This window comes from Paroedura picta, chromosome 3 (assembly GCF_049243985.1).
Source record: "Paroedura picta isolate Pp20150507F chromosome 3, Ppicta_v3.0, whole genome shotgun sequence".
Classification (NCBI taxonomy): Eukaryota; Metazoa; Chordata; class Lepidosauria; order Squamata; family Gekkonidae; genus Paroedura; species Paroedura picta.
Genome location: NC_135371.1, coordinates 21,138,361 through 21,164,599, shown reverse-complemented (window position 1 = coordinate 21,164,599; position 26,239 = coordinate 21,138,361). Strand labels below are relative to the sequence as shown.

Here is a 26,239-nt window from a genome sequence, read left to right as displayed (position 1 = left end):
CTTCTTCTAAGCCGTTTAAAATCGCCTTCCCTTCCTCTCTCCATAACATCCTGTCAGGGAAGTGGGTCTGAGAGCTTTGTTAGACCTGGCAAGGGCCCACGGGCACCCAGCAGGCCTCATGTGTCTCTCAGCAGTTTAAAATTGCCTTCCATTCCTCTCCCCGTAATAGGCACACTGTGAGGGAGGTGGGCGTAGGGGCCAGCCCAATCAGGGTGATTGGCCCGTATTCACTTGTGGATGCCTGGGACACGCTCCTCCCATAGGGCCATTTCACAAATATATGGAAGAACCACGGATACGATATACACATAATGTACACACAAGCTGTTACCTTGTTTGTGTGCTTCTCTTGTTTGAGGTTAGAAGTCAAGCAGCCATCCTTACATAGCAAATGCAGAATGTGAAGTTAGCAGTATATCACAAAGTCAAAGAACAAAACACAGTGAAGGTCAGCCCATACTTCAATAAACAGACATTTTCCCAACCATTTACCAGTGGATTATGTTGGAGACAAGGGTACATTATTACAGGGGAAGAAATGGTAAAGGGTTACACAAGGGAAAATTAATTATCTGACTCTTTATTGTCTCAGCTACTTCGAAGCCAAAGTTTTAGCCATTGTTTCTGGTTTTGTTTTTATTTAGTTGGTTGGTTTCTTTTTCGTTATATTGACAAATCTCTTTTTGACTACGTCCTTGCTTTCGTTGACAGCCAATGAGGCATGTTATAATTGAAGGGCTAGGGGAGATTTGTAATCAAAATATACCCTGTGGCTACTAGGAAATGTGCCTGGGGTAAAACATGTCTCAGGGGTATAGTAAGCAAGGATTTTCTGAATACAAGACTGCAGTATTGAACTTTGACTCATGTACAGTCAATGGGCTGTCCCCAAGCAAAGTGATGGATTGTGACCACAGTCACCATATGCTAAACATCTATCTGGAAGAATGTTAAAACATGGGGTGCCATGTGGCTGACTGGAAATGTGACTCCTTGCTTGTATTGTAAGGCACTCAGCTTTTCAGTACTTAGCAGGAAGAGAGCGCTTATAAACATGTTCCATAGGTTTGAGAAATGGTTTAGAACTGTTAATATAGGCAGTTAAAATTCCATTTTTTTATGACTGCAAGGTGTGAAGGAAATGAAGGTTTTGCATCCACCATGCTTGATGGATTTGCACCCTGGGTGGTTGAAACAGAAAGCTGAAAGCCTTCATAAACCCTAAACATTTGGCTTGCATTGTACAGGTGCCAGATAGTTGAGGTGTGCTTTCAAACAAGGCTTCAAACTCTAATTGGTGGAACCTACAAGATCAAACAACTAAAGATATTGCTTTCTGAGTGATAGTACCTGTTTGTATCAAAGAAATTGATGGAAATTGTATTTGCTGGAAATTGTATTTGCTTTTATTTTGTTTTTAAGGCATGAAGTAAATATTTCCTTTACTAAACTGTGAAATTATCTTCAATTACCTATTAACCTTCCCAGCCACTCTGGCCATCTTCAGAGGCCCCGCTTCAGATGTCTCCTTCATGTTAAAAAAAATTGCCAAGATAGGAAGGAAAGGGCAGAGGGAAAGAAAAGAGAGAGGGAAGCCCTGGCTACTGTCCATTCCACATGGACACACACACACTGTGTGAAGCACATGTTGAGAGGGAGAAAGGAGGAGGAAGCAGCTCGAGGCAAGGATGGGCTTGTCTTTTTTGGACATTAATAATTATCACATTACTTAAGGAAAAAACCTTTCACATAACACAAGAAAAAAATCTTACACAGCATAGAAGCTGAGACAAAATCAAGACAGCACTAAAATGCAAAGCCCAGAAGTGAAAGCCCTGCTCCTGCCAGAAACCAATCAGCCAAGACCAATCAGTAGCTCAAAAAGTGTGTGTATGGGGGGGGGAGGAAAACATTCTTGCAATCCAGTTTTTCTTATCGGTGTGCAGTTTGGAGGACAAAACCTGAAAGAAGATAGGTGCAGAGTGCAGGAAAATGATGCAAACAGGATGTAGATTAAAGGGTTGCTGTTTCAATTCAGTAAGAATCAAAATTGAACTGTGAATGCAGAAAGCACCTAAGACTCCTTGGACAGTTCCCACAATGAAGGGCAGTAAGCAGGGCAGTCCCACTAGGATCAGTATGAGGGCTGGTGCCATTTAATTTATTCATCAGTGATTTGAAACTAGAAGTGTATAGTGTGGTGTCTAAGTTTGTGGATGACACTAAATTATTCAGATGTTAAAAACCAAGCGTCACGGCAAAGAGCTCCAAGAGGACTGCCACTAACTGGGCGAGTGGGAGATAAGGTGACAAATGAAGTTCAGTACTGCTTAGTGTAAGATGATGCAGATTGGGACAAAAATATGAATTTCAAGTTTAGGCTGAGTCTGAACGTATTGAGACTGAGAAAGGAAAAGAACTTGAGGTCATAGCAAAAGTGGGGCCCACTTTTATGCTGCTGCAGTGCAAACTCTTGTGTTGGGGATTATTAGGAAATGGATTGGGAATAGAAAAATTGTCATGTCCCTTACAGAGATATAGTGCAACCTTATTTGCAATACTGTGTACAGTTCTGGTCACCATATCTCCAAAAGGACATTGAAGAGCTGGGAAAAAAAATACAGAGGAAGGCGACCAAGATGAATAAGGATTGGAACACCTTCCAGAAAGGCTGGAGAGTCTGGGACTTTTCAGTTTAGAAAAGAAATGACTAAGGGAAGGGGTGGACATGATAGTAGAGGTTTGTAAAATTATGCATGGGATGGAGAGTGTGGACAAAGAGAAATTTTTCTCCCTCTCCGAAAACACTAGAACTCAATGAAGTTGATAGGCAACAGGTTAGGGACAGGCAAAACAAAATACTGCTTTACACAGAGATCTCTCAAAATGTGGAATTCACTACCAGAGGATATGGTGATGACAACAGGAATAAAGAGTTTTAAAAGGGGATTAGATAGTTTCCTGGAGGATAAATCTATCAATGGCTACTGGTCATGGTTACTGAGGGGAACCTCCTCATACAGAAGCATTAAGCCTCTGAATTCTGGAGCCAGAAGGCAACATCAGGGGAAGATCTTGGCCCCGTGCTCTGTAGCTGGCTCTCCAGAAGAACTGGTGGGCCCTTGTGTAAGACAGGATGTTGGTCTAGATGGGCTCCTAGTCTGCTTCAGGTAGACACTTCTTAATGTTTCTGATTGTTCATCACCTTGAGGACCATAAGTTGGGTGGAAAGCAAGCAAGCAAATGGTTTCAGTAAATAATCATATATTCCCTTAAAGATGTCCAAAAACTTGACCCTGTTAGCAGTAAGCAGATTGATTTAAAGTTGATGGATTAGTCACTTAAAAGACTAAAATCTTCAATTAGTTGGTGTCCCCTAGTTTCAAGCCAGACATGCTGTCCACACTTTCTAGCAATCCACCCACTCCCTAACCGTTCTCCTCTTTCTGAATGCATTAATGACATAATCCACTCATTCAGCAAACTTGAAACCAGCCAAAAGCTCCTCTTATGGCCAAGGTGGACATCACAATAAATGTAGTTGCCAGGCCGAGCCAGAATTTCAAAGGGAAGATTAAAACTACATTTTCTTCGAGGATTACCATCCTCTGGCTTGTCAGAAATGTGCAGGCTATCTTTTAAAAAACAAACATGGTTTAAACTTAATACAATTGAGGCATGAGGTCATGCTTATGAGACTTCAGCAGAACTTCATTTTAGCCGTGGTAAACTTGGAAGGTTAGGTCAAAACTGGCTGTGTTAATAAAAAAGGATATAAATATATAAAAGCCAGTGAGGGAATTTGCTATAGGAATGGCTAAAAATGAATTGGATCCTCCAGTAAATTTCCACTAATGGAAAGAAGGGCAATTTTCACCAGTGCCCTCCTCCCACTGCAGATTTCTGACTCTCCTCTCATACCTTTCCTCAGGGTTCTTGGTTCCCCAGTAAGGTTGCTGGCCCCCTGTGGACCCCCAGTGTGGAGGGGAGTCCATAGGGCTGCCAACTCCAGATTGGGAAACTCCTGGAGATTTGGGGGTGAAATCTGGGACGGACAAGGACTTTACTGGGACACACTGAAAGAACAAAGCTGCTTGATTCTCCAGGGGAGCTGATCTCTGTAGTCTGGTGATAAGCTCTAATTTTGGGACATCTCCAGGCCCCATCTGGAGTCTAGCATTCCTAGGAGGTTCTCCATCTTTGGAAATGTTTAAACAGAGGCTAGATAGCCATCTGACGGAGAGGCTGATTCTGTGAAGACTCAAGGGTGTGGAAGGTTACAGTAGATGCGTGATAGGGTTGTGAGTGTCCTGCATAGTGCAGGGGGTTGGTCTAGATGACCCATGAGGTCCCTTCCAACTCTATTATTCTATGATTCTATGATTAGACAATACTGACTTTGATGGACAAGCATCTGATTTAGTATACAGCAGCTTCATGTGTCATGTGCATGTGTCAAGGCAGGGTTGTCACAAAGCATCCTACCCTTCCAAACAAAGGTTCCCTCTGCTGCACCATGCCCAGTCCCAATCCAAACATGACTTTTTTAGCTTCAGCAGCCCCAGAGCACACCAAACGATTTTCTAAACGATGGAAGACAGTTTAGTCACCTGTCTGGATTTGAGCAAGCTGTCATCTGACTTCAGTACTTACTTGAGTGTAATAATATCCTCCCCGTCTAAACAGTTTGTTTTAAAGATAAGACAGAAATTGTCATGGGAAAATGTCATCTTTTATATACCCTTCAAAGCACAGTTGTTTATGAAAAGCTTAAAGGTCCCCTGTTCCATTGGGTTTCCTATTAAGTATCTATCTACCTATTAAGTATCTAACTATGAGCCTCTTGTGGCGCAGAGTGGTAAGGCAGCCGTCTGAAAGCTTTGCCCATGAGGCTGGGAGTTCGATCCCAGCAGCCGGCTCAAGGTTGACTTAGCCTTCCATCCTTCCGAGGTCGGTAAAATGAGTACCCAGCTTGCTGGGGGGTAAGCGGTAATGACTGGGGAAGGCACTGGCAAACCACCCCATATTGAGTCTGCCATGAAAACGCTGGAGGGCGTCACCCCAAGGGTCAGACATGACTCGGTGCTTGCACAGGGGATACCTTTACCTTTATCTATCTACCGCATTTCCTCCCTACTCTTCTTCCAAGGAACTCTGCCTCCATTTCCCATTTTATCCGCACAGCAATGCTGTAAGACAGGCAAGGAAGAGAGAGACTGACCAGCCCATGATCACTGAGTCTGTATCAAAGCCACAGGGGATTAGAACTCGGGTCTCCCAGACTATAGTTTGACACTCTGGTCATGGCACCACACTGGCGGGATACAGAGTCAGATGGTCCCGTCACTTTGAGATCTTTGTCACCCATTGTTTGACCTTGCTCGATGTCCCTGGTATATCCAGGGGCCAAAATCAGTATCTAGGCAATTGTGTGTACATTAGTAAATAGTGCTGCCATACCTTTTTTGCCCCGATATATAATCCCAAAATTGGAACAGTAGATAGAACTGTAGCCAAGATATGTCTTTTTCAGCTGATGAAAAAATTGCTATTAGTTTATTCATAAAACTTGTTGCCGGGGAAGGGGGGATTAGAGAGAGAAGTGCCAAAATAAACATTCTGTGTTTGATTTTGAAAACGGAGAAAAAAGGGGGGGGGGCGGTCAGGATTCTATTCTAATTGAAATAGTTTCTGAACTGTGTCATCCTGACAGCATAGGCCTTTTATGTCACTTCCAGAAACAAATCCAGCCCTCTAGTAATCAGAGAATCCCATGTGTATGTTTGGGATGGGGGGGAAAGATGGGTTTCTGGCTACAAAGGCCAATTCTGGGTATCTCCCAAAAAACATTTTGGAATGAAGTTTGGGTCTGGCTTTGTTTAATATGATATGTATAATATACAGTATTTTCAAGCGCCCACCTCCTCACTGCTTGGTCTGCTGTTTTGAGGAGACAAAACCATTCTCCACAATCCGTCTCCAAGGCCAGAGGAAAAGATGCAGTCAGTGATTGAAGCTACAACCATAGAATCATAGAATCATAGAGTTGGAAGGGGCCATACAGGCCATCTAGTCCAACCCCCTGCTCAACGCAGGATCAGCCCGAAGCATCCTAAAGCATCCAAGAAAAGTGTGTATCCAACCTTTGCTTGAAGACTGCCAGTGAGGGGGAGCTCACCACCTCCTTAGGCAGCCTATTCCACTGCTGAACTACTCTGACTGTGAAACATTTTTTCCTGATATCTAGCCTATATCGTTGTACTTGACGTTTAAACCCATTACCAAATGGGTTGAAGAACAAATCGGGTAGCCAACAACACAAAAACCCACCAGCAAGCCAAGTGCCATGTCTGCTACTTCCCCTCTTTCCTTTTCTTCTTCCCCTCCACCAACCAATCTTTTCCCTGTCTTCCACTATATTTATTCTTTATTTCATTTTATACCCTGCCTTCCTGCACAATGGAGATCTAAAGCAGCTTACATCCTGTCCTGCATTTTATCCGCCCAACAACCATGTAAGACCGCTTATGCACCGGGAACTTCACTGCCCCAGCTCCTGTGAAGGAGCACAAATCGAGGGCAGATGAGGTGCACCGGGCCAAATGGTCCCCCATGTGGGTGCAGGAAGAGGTGGGACAACCTGCCATGACTAAAACTCCAGCCTGCAGCCCGGCATGAAACCTCCAGTGCATAAACGGTCTTGTGGCTAGACTGAGAGAGTGCAACTAGTCCAGTGACCTTCCAGGACAGATTAGGGATTAAAACTTGTGTCTCCCAGATCCAAGTTGGAAACTCTAACCACTAGATTGCACTGCCTGTCAAGCAGTGGCTACTGTTTCAGTAGCAAGCAGCCAGTCCTGGGTGAATCATGCCAGTCCCAATAAGTTCTCCCTCAAAGTCCAAAGCAGCCCTGGAAAGGGTCCTGTCCCCCCCCCCATAGAATCATAGAGTTGGAAGGGATCTCCAAGGCTATCTAGTCCAACCCCATGCAGAATGCAGGAACTCACAACTATCTGCTGACACACAGTGACCCCAATTCTATGCCCCTCACACAAGCCCCTTTTACTGACAGAAATTGAGGTTCCTATGGGCAATACTGTCATGGTTGCTTAGCGATGGCCACTGAGGGTATTCTCATTTAAAACTACAGGTGTTACTTCCAAAATTTGGGGTGGTTTGAATTTCCCAAAGTTTTGTTTTTCGATTTCAGATTTTTCTGCAAACCTAGAGCTTTCCCCCCCCCCAGATTTGTAGAAACATCTGCCTTGTCTACTCATGGCTCCAGTCTCTGCATTTAAGTATCCACAGATTTTGCCATATTGAGAAAGATATATGGATGATGATACTAATGCAAGACATGGGTTGTTTGGCTTTTTGGTCTACAGAAGGCATGTTTGCTTGTTTGTTTATACTGAGTCATCTAATGAGAAGGCTGCTGCTGTTTTGCAGCTTTCAGAGACTAGAAGCCTGGCTGATGGGTTGATATAGAATCATAGAATCATAGAGTTGGAAGGGGCCATACAGGCCATCTAGTCCAACCCCCTGCTCAACGCAGGATCAGTCCTAAGCATCCTAAAGCATCCAAGAAAAGTGTGTATCCAGCCTTTGCTTGAAGACTGCCAGTGAGGGGGAGCTCACCACCTCCTTAGGTAACCTATTCCACTGCTGAAATACTCTGACTGTGAAAAATATCATTCCTATAAGGTGCTAGCCAGGAGATATTAGAAGATTCCATTTCAGGAGCAGTTATGTTTACGCTCAGCAACCTACCAGATTCAGCCCACCACATCATTGTAGTTTGCCAGCTTCGTGAGGTTCTTTGTGAAGAACTTCTCCCTTTATTGTATTCTAAAGGATTTCTAAATGGGGAAAGTGCATCACGATACTTATTAAGTGACTGTTCACCTGAAATTACATCCATGGTTGCAAAAATTTTGGTGTAAGTTCTAAACGCTAGAACTAAGTTCTTTTAGCATACTGCAATTGTTCTGTTGTTGTTAATGTATATCTCCAGTTGTTTGACTTTTTCTCACTTACATGTTGCAATGCTTTGGCATGCCAATAAAGGGAATGAATGAATGAAGGGTAGGCAGAAGAGTCCAGTGACTTGATACAGTATAAGAAAGCTTCATGTGTTTGTATAGCATAGAGTCATTGGTGTAGCTGCCTAGACTGTCCTCTTTGTATCGAAAGAAGTGTGCATGCAAATGGAAGCTTACACCCAGAATAAAACTTCATCTGTCTCTATAAGTCTGTATTTGTTGGTATTTGCTTGGGTGCCCCATGAGCTTTCAGCCCTGAGAGAACAATTGTGGGATGCTTATTTATTTTGCTTTTAAGTTGTAAGTTGCAGCCTAAACATACTCATAGTATCTGAACCCAACACATACAATGAGTGAAGTATGATACAAAATGTTCCTTGCAGGGAGAATCCACAGATGTTCTGCCAGCGTTTGCTCATGGGAATTGTAGTCCATGAACATCTGGAGGACCACATGTTGACTACCCCTGTTCTAGACAAAGGCATTTCCATGTGTCACCAGAGAGAGGAAGTGGTGAGTGATGGGAACTGGTATGCCTTTTCCAAGGAAACCTCTCCCATGAGGAGAGGTTCTCCTCACAGTTAGGTAAGCAGCCCTGCCTGGGTTGGTACACACTTGAAGGCCTCCAACCAAGGATGGTCCAACACTGCCTGCTGGAAGATGAAGCCCAACTGGTAGCTGGACCAGCAGGGAGTTGGAGAAGGAATGGCCACCTTGGGGTGAAGAGGAAAGGCACAGATGGGGGAAAGAAGGAACCTGCCCAAGCTGGATGGATGTGCAGACCCTCCCAGAGGTCCCCAACCCACCCACTGTGAACCACAGCCTCGGAACGTGTGCCCAAATCCTATGCAGCCTTTTATGCAACCAAGTAGACAGGGAAAAGATTGCCAAAAGTTATCAGATTTGAAAACACTGCTGTGCTGAAGGATGAATGATTGCTCATCCTTTATTTTTGCATTTAAATTAAAATGTAAAGAAAATCTGTCACCCTCATTCAGAATCTTCAGGGAAATCACCTTTACTGAGATGTGGCAGCATGTAATACATGTAAATTTAATCAGTTAAGAGCCAAACAGTTAATCAGCTAAAAGATCCTGGTTGACAGCCTTACTTTTTTATGACCCAAACAAGGCCTTATTAATATTTATGTCCCTCCTTGGGGGGGGAAAAAAGTGAAAAGTGCTTTTGAGTCTGTGCATAGCTTCTGGACTAATATTTTGCTTTCCCACATGGCTCTTTCAAGGGAGATCCTACTGCATGCATGACATTGCTGGATCCTGGATTCACCTCTAGGAAGGATTTGCAGATGCCTGACTGTGATCTAACTTGACCAAACGGTTGGGTTGCCAGCTCTGGGTTTGGAAATACCTGGAGGTTTGCCAAATAGCAGGCAGATTAGGCAAAACCCATTATTATTAGACGTGAGCATTCCATCTCCAAACTTATTCCAAGGGGTATTGTAAAAACGGTGCTAGCATGGACAGTCCCTCGTCCCTTGTGTGTCTGTGCAGCACTGCCCTCTCCTGGACAAGAAAAAACTCTTCTGCCACAGAGAATCACACACACACCCAATTACAATTTTTTGTTAACAAGACTGATACTGTGATTTAGGAGCCAGCTTGGTGTAGTAGTTAGGAGCGCAAACTTCTAATCTGGTTTGAGTTCTCACTCCTCCTGCACATGCAGCCAGCTTGGGCTAATCATGGTTCTCTAATATCACATAGGTAGCTGCTCCACACCCATTTTAAACAAAATTCTGGTGCAGACAGAGTCCCTTCTTCTTGCCCGCTGGTGCCACCTTTAAATCAAGCCTGTGACAAAAAGTGCATAATGCCTTCCTTGTTACGAATTCCATCAGGGATGCAAATTTCATCAGGTTTGTTCCCAAGATGCATAGCCCACTGAAAGTACAAGCTGTCCTGCCCTTCTGAGACCCTCTCTTGTTCATACATTCTGATGGCTCACATAAACCCATCCTCTTGGGTGCAGAGATGCTTGAGTAGAAACGGGTACAGACTTCCTGCAACTCTGTTTATGCATGATCCTGTGCAACACCTAGCACTTCCCTCCCTGAAATTGCTTGCCAGGGTCCTTAACGAACAGAGCATTGGTTCAGAAGACATTGTGGTTAACAGTTCAAGGGACACCCTTGTTTTTTTCCCTTTCACCTTGCTCAAGGACTCTAGCGCATGCAGAAATCTTCCGGTAGATTTCGTAGAAAGACGGGAAAGTCAAAACCCCTGCCAGTCCACAAAAGATGGAGCACATGCTGCAGATGGACAGCCCTAGAGTTCAGCACGTCTGCTGTAGATTTCTGTTAAAAGTGCTGTCCTAAGCAGACCCACCCTTCGAAACCAATTGACTTCGGTGGTCTTGAAAGGTGTGACTCTGCTTAGGGTTGCACTGTTAGAAGCCCCTTTTCTTTACGGTTGGTAAGCAGATTTTCATGCTGCTCTTCAGAGGTGTGAGAGCTACGTACTGTAAGGAAATTAGGAGAGACTGTGACAGCCTTAGCAAAACTTTGGGATTAATAAAGATATCTTGGAGGCTCTGTACATTCTGCAGGCCATATGTTACATGGCTCTCCATTTCTCCTTTCATCTTTCATCGCCCGACAGTTCTTTCTACTCATAAAGCTTACGCTGGACATTTATTTGTGCAATAAATTAGATGGCTTTCCTACAGGATCCTGCATTTCTCTCTCTCTAAAATAAATTGTCTGTCCATGGCAAAAAAAAAAAAGAGCAAAATGCAGAAAGTAGCTATACTAAGTTATTTCATCAAAAAGAGCAAGAGAAATGGTCTCCCCCCCCCACTTGAACTTTCATATGAACATTCTCACATAGCTTTCTAGAAGTCTTAATGATATGCATGAATATACAAAATTTTAAAGTACAGGGTTTTAGTGTTATTTTTATTGTTGATGTTGAAGTTCTACATTTTGGCTTGGATCTACCATAGCATTTCCACATTTTGAGAGATTTCTGCTTGTGGAACAAATCCGCAATGCCCCCTCCCACTGCCGCCCACAATGCCTCCTAAAATACTGATCCAGGGGGACAGTGGATCCTGCCCCAAGAAACAACATTATGGATTGCATTTAGGGTTGAAGCAGGTGTGTGTGTGGGGGGGGGGGAGGTAATGTTTTGCTCTGTTAGCAGACATTCTTCTATCTGTGGAAATAGTCTGGTGGATCCAAACCACAGTCTGCTAAAGGAGTAGATTTTTGGCTTGGTGTAAGCCTAGTTATGGGAATGTTCAATTTTTACTGGGAAAGCTTGAAAAAACATATATATCCAGAAAAGGGTGTGTGTGTGCATGGGGGGTGGTCTGTTTCAGGAGTATAGAAATGCTGTATTCTTAAGCATCCACTAATGTGTCCATACTGATGAGAAAAGAGATAGGCCTGTGATTTTTGATGCAGTATTGCTGTTTAATGTGCCAATATGGTTATCTGTTTCCAAGTTGTGGGACCGGAATTTTCACTTGAAAGCTGAATTTTCAGATTTCCATAAAAATGTTTGCCTGAATGATTTGTGGAAGCTGAAAATATTACATGATTGTGAAAACTACTGAAACACAACCCCTTTGAGTAGGGTTGCCAGCCTCCTGGTGGGGCCTGGAGATCTCCTGGAAAAACAATTGATGTCCAGACCAAAGAGATCACATCCCCCTGAATGAATGGCTGCCTTGGAAGGTAGACTCTGACATTTAGGGTTGCCAGCTATGGGTTGGGAAATACCTAGTGATTGAGGGGGGGTAGACCTGGGGATGGTGGAGTTTGGGGCAGGGAAGGGACCTCCACACGGTACAATGCCACAGAGTCCACCCTCCAAAGCAGCCATTGTCTCCAAGGGTACTGATTTCTGTTGTCTGGAGATCAGTTGTAATAGTGAGAGATCCTCAGTCCCCACCTGGTTGGCAACCCTAATGCCATGATACCTCCATGGAGGTCCCCGAACGCTGCTCTCTCCAGGCCCCTTCCCTAAATCTCCAGGAATTTCTTAACTTGGATTAATATGGAACAGGTCTGAGGTAATTGTGGAAGTCTCTCAGACCTCATCAGCAAGCTTGACAGTACAGCAGGGGAAACAGGAGCAGTTGGGTTGCCATCATACAGGTTTACAGTTCCAGGCCCCTGGACCACCTCTCAGAAGTGGCAACCTCTCGGTTACCTGTTTGATGTATTCATTTAAAATATTTACATCCCTCTGGTCCCCTGGTCAGTGAGGACCAAAGTGGTTCACAACATTCAAACCTGCAAACATCTCACGTCACAGAAATACAATAAAAAGTACCATTAACTGACCTCCACTCACAGTCTGTCAAAATCCTGTCAGAATAGTTCCACATCACAGTGTGCAAAACTGGAGCCTTCCTCATGCCTTCAGGAAGCCCGCTCCATAGAACAGGAACATTCATGGAGAAAGCCCAAGACATCACTCACTAAACTGAGTGGAGGAGCCACTAACAACCCCTGGTCTGATAAATGGAGCTCTGTTGTGGGTGTTCATGGGTAGAGGTGCTCCTTCAAATATGAGAGTTCCAGATCATGGAAAGTTTTAATGGTTATTACTAATACCCTGATGGAAGCAAGTTGTCAAACCAATGTAATGATTTTGGGCTTTGAGTAATATGTTCAAAATGCTTAATTCCTACTAACAGTATAGATTCTGTACCTGTTGTAGGTTCTTTGTTGCCTTCAAGGGCAGCCCCTTACAATTCAAATTACAGTAGTCCAATCTCAAGGTTACCCAAGTCAAGTGAGTCTAAAAAGGGGGACAATTTCCATTCCATATGAAGTAGTAGAGGGTAAAGACAATTTTACTCTGTTACTTGCTTTTCCAGCAGACCGTCTGGATCCAAAAAACCTCCCAAGCTCTTAGCTGAATCTGTTAATAATTAAGAGTATATCACTTTACAAGTCACCAGTGTCGGAGATCTTCTAAATAATAAATAAAAATAATAACTGATGTTGTGTATCATCTACCTCAACAAATTACCACACATGGCATCACAGAGGCATGACACTTTAGCACATTCAAACATCAAGTCCCAGTCCGCTTAAGAAATGAGCTAGGAATATATGAAAGAAATGGCTAAACTTAATTTTCTTTTTCCTTCTCCTCTAAAGGTCTCTCTGCAGATGGAGGTGCCAAGCGACAAGAGCATCTCTCTCGATTTTCCATGCCTGACCTCAGCAAAGATTCAGGGATGAATGTCTCAGAGAAGTTGAGCAACATGGGAACGCTGAATTCCTCTGTTCAGTTCAGAAGCGCCGAGTCAGTCCGTAGTCTACTTTCTGCGCAACAGTATCAAGACATGGAAGCCAACTTGCATGATCTTGCCAACCCCATTGGTTACAGAGACCCACCGCCTCGTGGAAGGATGCACCAGAGCTTCGACTATGAAGGTGGGATGCCAGGGAATAAGTTGGCCGGACAAGAAGGTGCCAGACATCCCCCCATGAGTGAGCGCACTCCCAGACGGACTAATCTCCGAGAGGACGACCGGCGTTATCGCCCTCACAGACCCCGACGGTCAAGGCGATCCCGCTCAGACAATGCCCTTCACCTCACCAGTGAACAGAGCTTTAAGGTGAAAGAGAGGCCTCCTCTACGAGCCAGGGAGGACTATGACCAGTTCCTGCAGCAGAGAAGCTGTAGGGAGACCATGGAGCAGGGTGCACGGAGAAACCTCTATGGTCAGTGTCCGCGGACTGTATCGGACCTGGCGTTGCAAAACCACTTTACTGAGAGATGGGGACCCTATTTTGCCGAATACGATTGGTGTTCCACATGCTCCTCCTCTTCTGAATCTGACAATGAAGGCTACTTCCTCGGGGAACCAATCCCACAACCCACCCGCCTCCAGTATGTTACCAGTGAAGAGCTCCTCCACAAATATGGCTCCTACAGCATGCCTAAGTCTTCCACGCTAGGTGGTCGCGGACAGTTGCACAGCAGGAAAAGGCAAAAGAGCAAAAACTGTACCATAGCATAACCCTGTCGCCCAGACACAGTGTTGGAGAATGTAATTACTTCATCAACTTGCACTGTTGTAGGTCTTTAGAACGCTTTTCATTGTAACAAAAAGTCTTGGCGAGAGGGGACGTTAAGAGAAGGTCATAGACGAGGGCCTATAAATAGTCATAATTGTTGGCATGGTGAATATATTTTGCACATTTTATTTTGGGGATGGAGGAGGGGGATAAAATTTATTTTAGCATGTAATCGTTATAAACTTTACCTCCTTCCCACAAGTAGCTGCCACCCATTTAATACCCAGGTCACCCACATGTTTTAGTTGTCATTGTTTACTATAACCAGCAGTTAGCTACTAGTTTATTCTCTCTCCTCTCTTTGCTTTTCATTTCCATCACCTTTTTTTGGAGGGGGGCGGTTAACTCTCTGGCCAGACGGCAGGGGAAGGTCCGATATTTCCAACATTGTTCCGCAAATGCAAAGTCAACGAGGGATCGAAGAAAGTATTTTTGTATTTTGTAATATCAGAAGGATACCTGTATCTTTAGAGTCACTGGGAAATTCATGCACATCCATAATTCCTTGGGGCAGAAGATAAAACAAGCACAGCTTGGGAACCCCTTTATCTTTCGCCATCAAATGTGTTCTGGATCCGCAAGGCTTCACTTTAAAAACAAGCCGCCACCCCCACCCCACCCCACCCAGACGAATCCACTTTTTCCTACTGTAGTAGTGCTCGAAGAGAGGCCTGCAAAGGTGCTCTTAAAGCTTTCCAACACTCCATTTTCTGTTCCTGTACCTGCAGTCCTGTCACTTTTGGGTGGATAAGCCCTGTTGAATCAAATGGGACTTACTTCCGAGAAGAGTCGCATAGGATTTCTCCCTGTGAAACTCAAATACAGGCTTGTATCATCACTGAAACAAAATTTAAGAGCAGGTTTGTCTTTTTCCCCACCCCCCAAGTACAGAAAATATAAATATAACCACCAAATGTCAAAGAACCTAGGTCAGAGAAGGCATTTTACATCTCTTTAGAGAGGGCAGAAGTTGCTAAAAATTTTCAACTACTTTGGGGGGGATGAACCGAAACAATTGTAAATGATGCAGTTGTGTGGTGTCGGCATGAACTTGTTTTAAGTATAGAATCGTTTTCCGGTGCTCTAGTTTCCTGGCATATGTTCACTGCTGCTCATTACCAAGAGGTCTCTTCAACACTGCCTTCTCCTGAAATCCATAAACGAAACGAATACATCCTAATCCTGTCAGACTTAAAAGTCGACCCGTGGGAGATATACACTTCAAACCCATTACGACAGCAGTTTGAAGAGCATATCCTCCGAGCAGAGCGGAGTCCATCTCTTTTGGGACTAAAACCAATCGACAAAAGGCTTCAACATGGTAGTTATATACATAGGACTCAACAATGTACTGTGTGCTACGGTGGATGTGACTTCTTATTCTCTGTATGCTTTTTAACAATTGGGAGGTTGGCCTCAAGACGTGTTCTGTATTGTTTCCAGATGGGACAGTGGGACTGAAGGCAACTCTCTTTCCCCACCCCCCCCTTCTTTTTTTGGCTGTTTTTACTGTAGGGGCCATAAAACAGGTTTCAGTAGTCCCTAGCGGAATGGGCTCTTGCCGGCTTACGACACCTGTGCACAGCTCTTTGGGGATCTTGAGGATGCTGTTCAAGTCAGGATCGACTGGAGTAAATGGCAGGCTACACATTGGTATGAGGGGAATTCCAGCCCGGCCCGAGGGCCCTGGCTCGCCAGGGAGACCGAAAGAAGCAGGGCTTTTGAGTTCGCTCCAGCCCGCAATAAACCAGGCCTTGGATCGACATTGCTGTGTTGCTGGGGGGGAAAGAACGACCTTGCCTTTTGGAAAACGGGGGGCTCAGGAGGAGGTTTCAGACATGGATGTATCCATAGCACAGCTAGGAGATTGATTTCGTTGTGCATAAGGAGAATGTGATGATTATGATTTTTCTAAAAAATAATAATAATAAAGAAAAAGCAAAGAACTGACACAAGGTATAAAGTCTTTTCCGACTGGGGTGAATGATCCAAACAGAATGAAAAGAAAATTGGGGAGGGCTGTTTAAGAAAAGAAAACTTCTATCCATTTTGTTCTTGTTAAGGGTTGTCTCTTGTTTTCTTTCTTTATTTAGTATTCACCACACTGTCACACTTCATTTCCCCAACATGGCTTACCTTGTTCTCCTCTCCTCCATTTTATCCTAACAACAACCCTGTGTGAGGTAGGTTAGGCTGAGGTGGCCCAAGGTCACCCAGCAAGCTTCCGTGGCGGACTGGGAATTCGAACCTGGGTCCTCCAGATCCTAGTCTGATCATTCACTGCTTCACCCCACAGGCCCCTTCCCAGCTATGACTTGCACTGATCTGTAAATAGACATGGCTACCAACAGCAGAAAGGTGGTGAGAGGAAAAATTACTACAACATGAGGCCAGAAATGCAAGCAATCCAGGGACAGATATGTTACATTGTATCTTGGGCTTGATGTTGTTTTCATCGACGTTCAGCACATTAAATGATTCAGTCAGAGTAGATGTGAACTACTCCTTACACAACATTCTATTATGCCACAATACATTCTTCTTTAAGATGTCACAAGACACACCGTTATTTCGGTATGGCTTATTGCGTTTGTAAAGGGGAATCTTTCATATGACGGCAATGTTAAGCAGTTTTTAAACCTACATCAAGATCTTAAAACAGACTTTTCCAACCAGGGTTTTGTGAAGCCCTGGAGTTTCTGGATGCCCCTGGAAAGGTTTCCTGAATGGGTGGAAGTTAGTGGATTTTTAATGTATTTTTAAAAATGTGTTAAACATTTATCGGGTAATATGGCCATATATGGTTAAGTCAGCCTACCCACCCACCCACACCCCCAAGTGGCCAATGATGGGCCTGTAGGGGGTGGGGAAGGGGAGGGGCTAAGGACAGACATGAACACAGCTATGCTTCCCAACCATATTTGGCACAACTGGCCCACTTCTGGGCTTTCCCAAAGCATGAAGAATGTTTCGGCAGTTTTTCAATGGTAGAAAAGTTGAGAAAGGCTGTCTTAAACTCACAAAATTAACTGTCAGAGGCACCAATGGAGTCCCTTCGAAAGCAATTATTAAAATGTATTTATGAAACAGTTTTCCATTCAAAAAAATGCAAAGCGTTGAATTTTAGCACTTAGTCACTTAGCTCTGTTGGTCTCAGCCTGACATGCATTTGATACTTCGATAATTAATGAAAGTGATAAGATTTTTTGACATACATATTCTCAAGAAATTATTCACACATAAGTGATCTGGGGACCACAATCTAAAATTCTTGTATGATTTCCCTGTCTTCTACAGATAACCAAAGGAATGCTTTGTATCTAAGAGAGGAGTACATATGCATAATACCTTATTGGTAGCCTGTAATTGACAATGATTATGTATAATTACTCCTTCAAATTATATACTTGGGGACCGACTGTTAATTGGTGTTAATCAACATATGCCAGAATGATTCAGAGCCTGACTTTCAGGGACCCGTCCCCCCCCCAAAAAAAAAAGTGCTTAGTAGTGAATTTGAAAACCTTCAGTGTCTAATGGATTGGGGAAATCCCCATTTTCTAAATAGTTGTGCAAATCTGAGAAAGCTGATAAGACCCAGAGGGCCTCTGGTCTGGAATAACTGATCTCCAAAAATGGTTTGGAAAATATTGATGAGAGAGGCCTGGAAACTGAGAATGAGAATTGGGTTCTAAAGGAGGGTCATGTGACGAACCCAAAAGGCCAAGGGATGTGCAGGCCCCTAGAAGGTAAAACAAGGGCCAGGGGCCTGAATGTCAATGCCAGAAGCTTCTGACCCAAGATTGGGGAGCTGGAATGGTTGGTGCTAAATAACAGTATAGGTATTTCAGACACCTCATTAGTACACTGTTATCCATGGATATAAGCTCTACAGGCAGGACAGGGAGATACTATGTGAGATAGTATTGTCTTACGGGAAACATTAGAGGAAGAAACAGCCCCACCTAATCACTATGGGTGAAGATTCCAGGCTCGAAGAGTCACTGAAAAGTGATATACTATCATCCCCCTAAAGTAAACCAGGGAGCAGATCTCAAGATGGAATGGGAAATGAGGATGGTGAATAAAGGGGAGAATGTTATAATCCTGGGTGATGAGTTGTGCCAGAACAGAGGCTCTCTGGCTCTTATCAGCTTTCTCGGATTTGAACAACTGCTTAGAAAACAGGTCTGGTCTAATAGAAAACGAAGGCTTCCAAATTCAAAGCTAAGCACTTTCTTGACCACAAGTCTCTGTAAGTCAGTCTATGAATCTCTCGTCACATTGACTGGACTAATGTGTTGGGTGATGTAGTAGAAACAAAGCTTTTTCGGCGTTCTAAATGATCACTGGACCAGTTGGTCACAGAGTCACCTAGAGGTGTAGCAACTGCAAACTGGATTCTAAGGGGGCTTGAGACCTGTTGCAAGATGTACATATTGTTGCATTGACTAGGAAATGTGACTACAATGATACTAAATTCAGCACTTGTGCCCCCGGATCCAAAATAATCACACTTGATTTCGAAAGAAATAACATTACTAAAATGATAGGAGTAGTCAAAAGAAAGTTAAAACGGGGAATCCTGGATGTCTGGAAACTAAAATTATGCTGATCAAGGCCGAGATGGAATGCATAATAATCAGGAACAGTCTCTGCATGGTTAACAAGACAGGTCAAGGAAGCCATAAAAGACATAAGGCTCCTTTTAAAAGAAGGAAGATTTTCCCAATCATTGTGAACACAAAAGAACACAAGGTCTGGCAAAACAAATATGGGTTGACAATAAGGTAAGCAAAAAAAAAGGGGGGGGAGAGAATTTGAGGACCAAATGGTAAGGCAAACAATAAGCATTTTATGTCTGCGGTGACGCCCTCTATAGTTTTCTTGGCAGACTCAATACAGGGTGGTTTGCCAGTGCCTTTCCCAGTCATTACCGTTTACCCCCCAGCAAGCTGGGTACTCATTTTACCGACCTCGGAAGGATGGAAGGCTGAGTCAACCTTGAGCCGGCTGCTGGGATCAATCTCCCAGCCTCATGGTCAGAGCTTTAGACAGCATGTTGGCTGTCTTACCACCTTGCACCACAAGAGGCTCTTATAAAATCCCCATAAAAACCCCAGACATAAAAACAAGACATAATCCACCCAATACAATAATAGAAAGATACAGTAGAAAAACCCAACTCACTACAGCTATCCATCCCCTCCCCCTCCAATCTCCTAGAGGGCATGGGAAGAGGGGCACAGATGGAACCCGCAAGCTGCCATTCAGACCACTATATCCTGGGAGGGGGGGCCATATAGATCTTCCTTGTTGCGCCGGACTCAACCATAGACTTGGTGGAAGAGCTCTGTTTTGCAGGCCCTGCAGAATGCTGAAAGCTCCTGCAGCTCCTCTGGGAGCTCATTCCACCAGGTAGGGGCCAAGTCCGAAAAGGCCCTGGCCCTGGCCCTGGCCCTGGTCAAGACCAGATGTGCTTCCCTGGGGCTGGGAATGACCAACAAATTAGTGCCCGTAGAGCGTAAAGTCCTGTGGTGGGCATAGGGCAACAGGCGGTCTCTCAGATATGCAAGTTCCAGACCACGTAGGGTCTTAAAGGTTAAAACTGAATCCTTGAACCGGATCCGGGCAGCAACTGGCAGCATATGGACCCTCAAAGGTGTTCCCTTTAGGACCCTAGCAGCTACATTTTGAACCAGCTGCAGTTTCCAGATCAAGCCCAAGGGCAGGCCCGCATAAAGTGAGTTACAAAAATCTATTCGCATGGATCACTGTGGCCAGGTGTTCGGAGGACAGGGAGGGTGCTAGTAGCCGAGCCTGGTGAAGATGGAAAAATGCCTGGCTAGCTACCCTCTTGACCTATTCCTCCAGAGTTAGTGAAGCAGCAATGGTCACCACACTTTGGGGGCAGGTGTCTGAAGAACTAGGTCATATTGACATGAACTCCAGGACTGGTAGGCAAACTGAAGACTAACATCTGCAGGTCCAGCTGGCATGCACCCAAGGATATTGAAAGAATTCAAGTATGAAACTGTCGACCTACTAACAAGTATATGTAAGTTGTTGCCAAAACTGGCATCTTTTCTGGATGACTGGGAAATAGCAAATGTCATTCCAATTTTTAAAAAGGGGCCCAGAAGGAATCCAGGAAATTGCAGAGCAATTAGTCTTACATCTGTTCCCAGTAAATTAGTAGAAACCAAGATAACTACAAAGTTAGAGAAGCTTTCTTATTAGGGAAGGCTGTAACGTTTGGGACTTTTTAGGCTAAAAAAAAAAGACAGCTTAAGGGAAGACATGAGAGATGTGTAAAAATTATTAATGGGGTGAAGAATGTGGGTAGAATAAACAAATTTACAGTTGTACTAAAGGCTGGCTGGGAGAAAGAACAGGAGGAGCCACTGTGTCAAGGCTCCTGGCCTGGCTAGTCCTGGCGAATACTTGAATGGGAAGTCATCATGGAATGGGATGAAATTAATTCAAAAGAAATTCCATCTAAACATCTGGAAGAAGTTCCTGACAGAGCGGGTTCTCGGTGGAACAGGCTTCCTCGGGAGGTGGTGGGTTCTCCATCTTTGGAAATTTTTAAACAGAGGCTAGATAGCCATCTGACGGAGAGGCTGATTCTGTGAAGGCAAAGGGGTGGCAGGTTACAGTAGATGAGTGATAGGGATGTGAGTGTCCTGCATAGTGCAGGGGGTTGGACTAGATGACCCATGAGGTCCCTTCCAACTCTATTATTCTATGATTCTATGACGTTCAAGGTTGTTCCAGCAAGCCAGGCAGCAGCAACGACCTCTGTTTTGTCTCTTGGCTTAAAAACAGCCGCCATAAGTCGTCGGTGACTTAACAGGCACTTTTCACCATCTCTGTGACAGGGGCCAAGGAGGGGATGAGTTCAGCTAACCAAGAGCCCCACAAATATTCTCAGGGTCTTGTTTCTCGGGAGGAGCTGTTTGTTCTGGGCTCGCAAACCGCCTCGGCAGCCCTGAAAGGATCATGTTGATAAATGTGGGGAGCAGGGTTGAAAAACTGAAGACTGGCCTGGTTAACTGACCTCTAGGGTTAACTGCAATTTCCGTGTGGTCATTTATGGCACAACCCTTTTTTTGTCTTTTTCTTTTTAAGGTGTTGGTAAAACCAGCTTTCATTGAAGTTTACATAGAGCAGAGAGAAGAGAAAATAAGAAAAAAGACATAAAACATAGAATATAATCCATTAAGCCTTGCCATCTTCTAATACATTCCTTAACTAACTACTTAGATCAGGGGTGGGCAAACTGTGGCCCTCCAGATGTCCACGGACTACAATTCCCATGAGCCCCTGCCAGAATTTGCTCATGGGAATTGTAGCCCATGGACATCTGGAGGGCCACAGTTTGCCCACCCCTGACCTAGATATTCGATATAATAGCTCCAGAGTTCCTGGAATTCATCTGAAGAGCGATTGTTCATGTAATCTTAGCCATTCTAGCCATCTATGGCACAATCCTGAGCATAAGTGCATACATGAGCAGTACCACCTTGGACTTTTGACATCAATGCCGAGCTGTTGACATTCACACTACTAGACCAAGGAGACGAAGAAAAAGAGCTGGTTTTTATACCCTGTTTTTCACTACTCAAGAGTCCCAAAGCACAAACACCTTTCCCTCCCTCTCCCCACAGCATAGGTGGGGCTGAGAGAGCTCTGAGAGAAACTGCTCTGCAAGAACAGCTCTAAGAGAACTGTGACTAGCCCAAGGTCACCCAGTTGTCTGCATATGGAGGAGGATTGGGGAATCAAACCCGGCTCTCCAGGCTGGACTCTGTTGCCCTTTACTCACCATGCCACGCTGGCTCTCAAGCTGGTTCCTTACACAGGAAGTCCTTTTGTGTACGCTCTCCCGATCCCTTAAATGACTCATTTCAGTATGCTCCATAGCAACAAAACTATATAAAGCTCAAGGACACGGTGTCTGGGTGCTGGAGAGATGCCATGTAATACAGATTTTTTTTGTTTTGTTTTGTTTTTTTTTAAGTTTTTAATCTCTGGAGACAAAACAGTCACTTGTGGTTCTTATTTTATTTTTGACAAGGTGCTACCAAAAGCTGGCTGGTGTTCTCATACATCGGATGAGCCACTGAATCTACAATAGGAAGGGAGGAAACCGGGGCTCTCATCCAGCGAGTGACTGGCGCTTGCATTGAGATTTCAATGTAAAATGTGGCCTATGAGGAAAATCTGTCTTGTCACTCTCTTCAATGGCCCACTTCTGAACGTGACGGCTGGATACAACAAGGCAATGAGTCACTGACTTGCCTGCATTAAGCGGTCTAGAATTCATTAGCCTTGTTCTATTACTTGAAAGGCAAGCAGTGGGCTAGATCTCTGCTGCAGGAGTCAACCAAAATACATACTAGGAAACTTCATATCCCCCAGGCCAGGGAAAGGCAATCGGATTCTTTTAATATGGGCGTAATGAGATTTTTCCCCCCTCCCTAGGACCATTTCTGCACTGGGAACTTCACAGTCCTGGTTCCTGTGTGGGAGCACAAACCTGGGGGAGACCAGATGAACCAGGCCAAATGCTCCCCCATGCAGGAGCAGGAAGATCTCCAGCCCACAGCCCAGCGCAGAGCCTCCAGTGCAGAAACAGTCTAGGTGATGTTATTTACCCTCATTCCATGAAAAGCTTCAACTCATCATTTACACATTAAACTTTTATTAAAGGACAGGACATTTATTCTTGAGGTTGTAGTTGAACATAATGTTAAATTCATGGGTATGAAGGAAGCCAGGATTACTGGGAATTCAATCAGCTCTTTATTGTGATCTCAGCATGGCGGTACAAGAGGCAAAACTGAACCAAGAAACCCCTTGAAAACCCCAACTTCTATGCATGAGCAAACAATGGGACCAATTCCACACAAGGAATCTGCCCCTGCACAGCCTCTGGTTGCTGACGGGTTTTAGAGCTTGCTCTACATGACATTGTCTATATCCCAAGGCTGGCTCGAGTTTTGGCCAGATTTGCCTTGAGATGAGGGAAATCGCCCAAACTGGATTTGCCATTTGTTATCTGGCTTCACATCAGGGAGCAACCAGGGGAAACTTGTGTGGAGGGAAAAACTTATGACAGTCCCTGCAGCGTTTTGCCCATCCTTGTACCTGCCCTCCCCTCTCCATTTCCTTCCCTGAGAATTTTTTTTAATGGTGAGATTTGCATTGCTGCAGGGCCGCAAAGCTACTTTCCATAAGTTAAAATAAAATTTTCCCTAAAGTGTCCATGTTTTTTTTTTTGGGGGGGGAGAATTGGGCAGGCAAAAAACAGTCCCGTTTATGTTTTCTGGTGGAGGTGAATGAGTGGGGAAGGGAGGGGCACATGAATTAGCTAGGCATCCATGCTCTTTGTTTTTAAGCCTATTGTTTACATACAATCACTCTTCGGGGTCCAGTTACCATGTCCAGCCTCTCACAACCCTTCCCAAAGATAAATAGAGTCTGAAAACACCATGACTTCCTAAAGTGGTGGGAAATGCAATGCGGAAGTGTTGATTTTTTATTTAAAACGCATTTATGTTGTGGTGATACTGCATCACAATGTGGAAATGCACTTAAAAAAAAAAGTTTCAGGGCTCAGGGAGGATGGAAGTTTTAGTCCCTGAGACAACCATTGTGCCTTGATTGGTGGCTTGCTGTGATTGACAAGCTGAGGAGCAGGGGGAGAAGTTCGACTCGTTTTCCCTTGCCACCTCATTGTGAGGCAAAACCCACTACGAGGCAGAGGGAAAATAGGGGAGGGGTCTCCCGTGAGGAGGCTTGCAAATTTGCAGCTTACAATTGTGCATTTGCAAGCAGGAGCCAGTGTGCATTTTATGCCTCCATGCAGAATCGGTCTGGATCTTCCCACCAGTGCTCACTATTGGTCAGTTTCTGGTTTAAACTGACTGGATCCAGCAGATGAGATGTCGCCATGCATTGGCCACTTTGATCCTACCTCAAGCTCGGTCTTCAGCAGGTTTATAAACTGAACACCTAATATACATTTTGGTCCAAGTCCTGAAAAAACTGCAACATATACCTGTGAAGCTGTTACTTTGTGACCAACAAAACAGTCTGTGATCGGCCAGTCATACAGAGAACAGACGGTGCCCCAATGCCATCTCACCTCAGTCTCTGCAGAACCCGGGGCAGAGCAAAATGGCCTAGTATGCCTCTGTCCGGCACGTGTTGAGGGCTACCTACCCCTTCTCCAAGCTAGTTCCTGCCCTGCAGCCCTGCTTTCCCTCTGCCACAAGGTAAACCAGCAGGGAGTGGGAAGGGGGCTGGAGGGGATTCACATTATACTAACTCCACTTCTGGTGTGAACCTGGCAGGGACGTCATCACATCAGCACTACGCTCTAAGATTCCTCTAAAACTCTATGGTAAAACTATGTCCCTGCCCCACTAAATCTCTCACTGATTGCCAGCACTACCCTGCTATGGGACAACTGTTCATATCTCCCTGGGAACAGGAAGGTTTGCCTCGCAATTTAAAACCCATTAGAATCACCGCAAACCACACCGTTTTGTAATGCTCTTACCTGACCGGAGCCTAACAAAATGTTCTTTGGGGCTTAATTTGAGCCAATCTTTGGAACATGTTCTGAATAATGGAGTCTGCTCCGCAGTATCTGCTGTAATAACAGAGAAGGGTGGCTCTGGGAACATGCAGCCTGCCTTTCCCTCACGACACAAAGAGTTTTGACGCTGCTGACTGGGGTTAGATAGATGGGCTTCTAGACCACAGGCTGTGTCTTCCAGGAACATTTCGACCACGGTCCCTCTCATTTTGGAAATTAAGCGCAGAGTTAGGGTTAATTACAAGCCTCGGGAGGGTTTCGAAAGCAATAAGCACCCTGGAGCCTGAAGAGGACAAGTCTGGGGTGGGGCTCGGTGAGGCATAATGGCAGCAAAGCAGCCATTTTCTCCAGAGGATTCGATCGAGGATTGTAATTCCAGGAAGTCTCCAGGCCTGACCTGGAGGCTGGCAACCTGTTTACATGGCAGTCCTAGAAGCCATCATGTTGGGGTGTTGTGCACGGAGAGAAGGGGAAGTTGCTGGCGGGAAGATACCGTTCCATTGCGCTGTGCTCATTCCTTACCGTCGAGGAGAGATAACATATCTTCCTGGCCACAGGCATGCCGGCTTGATGCAAAGCCTTAATGTCTTATGCAAAATGTTATGCCATGCCAAGAGTTGCAGTAACTTCTAAGTTTTCACTGAAAAGTGTGGGGATTTCCCCCCCCCCCTCTTAGATCGGGTAGTAAAGAAAAACCGGAAACTTTGCAGTCTATATCTCAGAGACGGTGCTGAGCTGGACAAGCAAGAGGGTATCCACAGGGCTCATCCTAGTCCTCAAGCATTCAGAGGGGAGGGATGCTCACCTTCCTTCCTCCAATCAGAATCTTCTTATATAATGTAATTAGATTCATATGACCGCCCCTCCTAGAATACTGGCTCCAGGAGGCTTGTTTTGTATTATTACGGCAACATTGTTCCATAAATAAACTTGTAAAAAAGTAAAATCACAGTTAAAAACTATAAAATTACATCATAAGCTAGAGTCAGCCACCATTAAACTTGCCTAATCTGCTATCCCTACTCCTGTGCAAGGGTGAACTTCCAGGGGGAGGGTGAATTCCTTGGAGTTATTCGCGTTCCTTAGCGCCAACCTAATGCCTGGCGGAAGAGCTCCATCCTCCATCTTATGGGCACTATGGAACTAGAAGAGCTTCCATTGGGCCAGCAGTTCTTTCAGGACCTCATCCCACCAGGTAGGAGCCAGGACCAAAAAGGCCCTGGTCCTGGTTGAAACCAGTGCTCGTTGCGGGGCATAGGTGGTTGAGCAGGCGGCCGTGGACTGATTAACAGCATTCCTAGGTGAAACGTCAGTCCTGGATCTATTCCAGCCCAGCCATGTGGCAGAGATGGTTCTGGTGTTGTCAGACCTCACGGCAGCCTGTGATATAATAGATTATGAGCTTTTGCCTCGCCACCTCTTTGGTCAACACTACAGTCAAGTACTGAGATTTGTCATCGGGGAGGAACAGTCCCACTGCTGTCAACTCTGCAGGCAGCTGTGAATCTCCTGCATTCTGCAGGGGGT

General features: G+C 44.8%; 1 protein-coding gene across 3 annotated transcripts in view; it reads left to right on the top strand.

The window, feature by feature from the left end:
- Positions 1-16,065, top strand: part of PRICKLE2 (prickle planar cell polarity protein 2) — a 319,076-nt gene extending 303,011 nt beyond the window's left edge. For all 3 annotated transcript variants that reach the window (XM_077325062.1, XM_077325064.1, XM_077325063.1), the window contains one exon: positions 13,177-16,065. In XM_077325062.1, coding sequence (XP_077181177.1) covers positions 13,177-14,045 — 869 coding nt within the window. In that variant the 3' untranslated portion in view covers positions 14,046-16,065. The remainder of the gene's footprint in view (positions 1-13,176) is intronic.
- Positions 16,066-26,239: the final 10,174 nt, after the last annotated feature.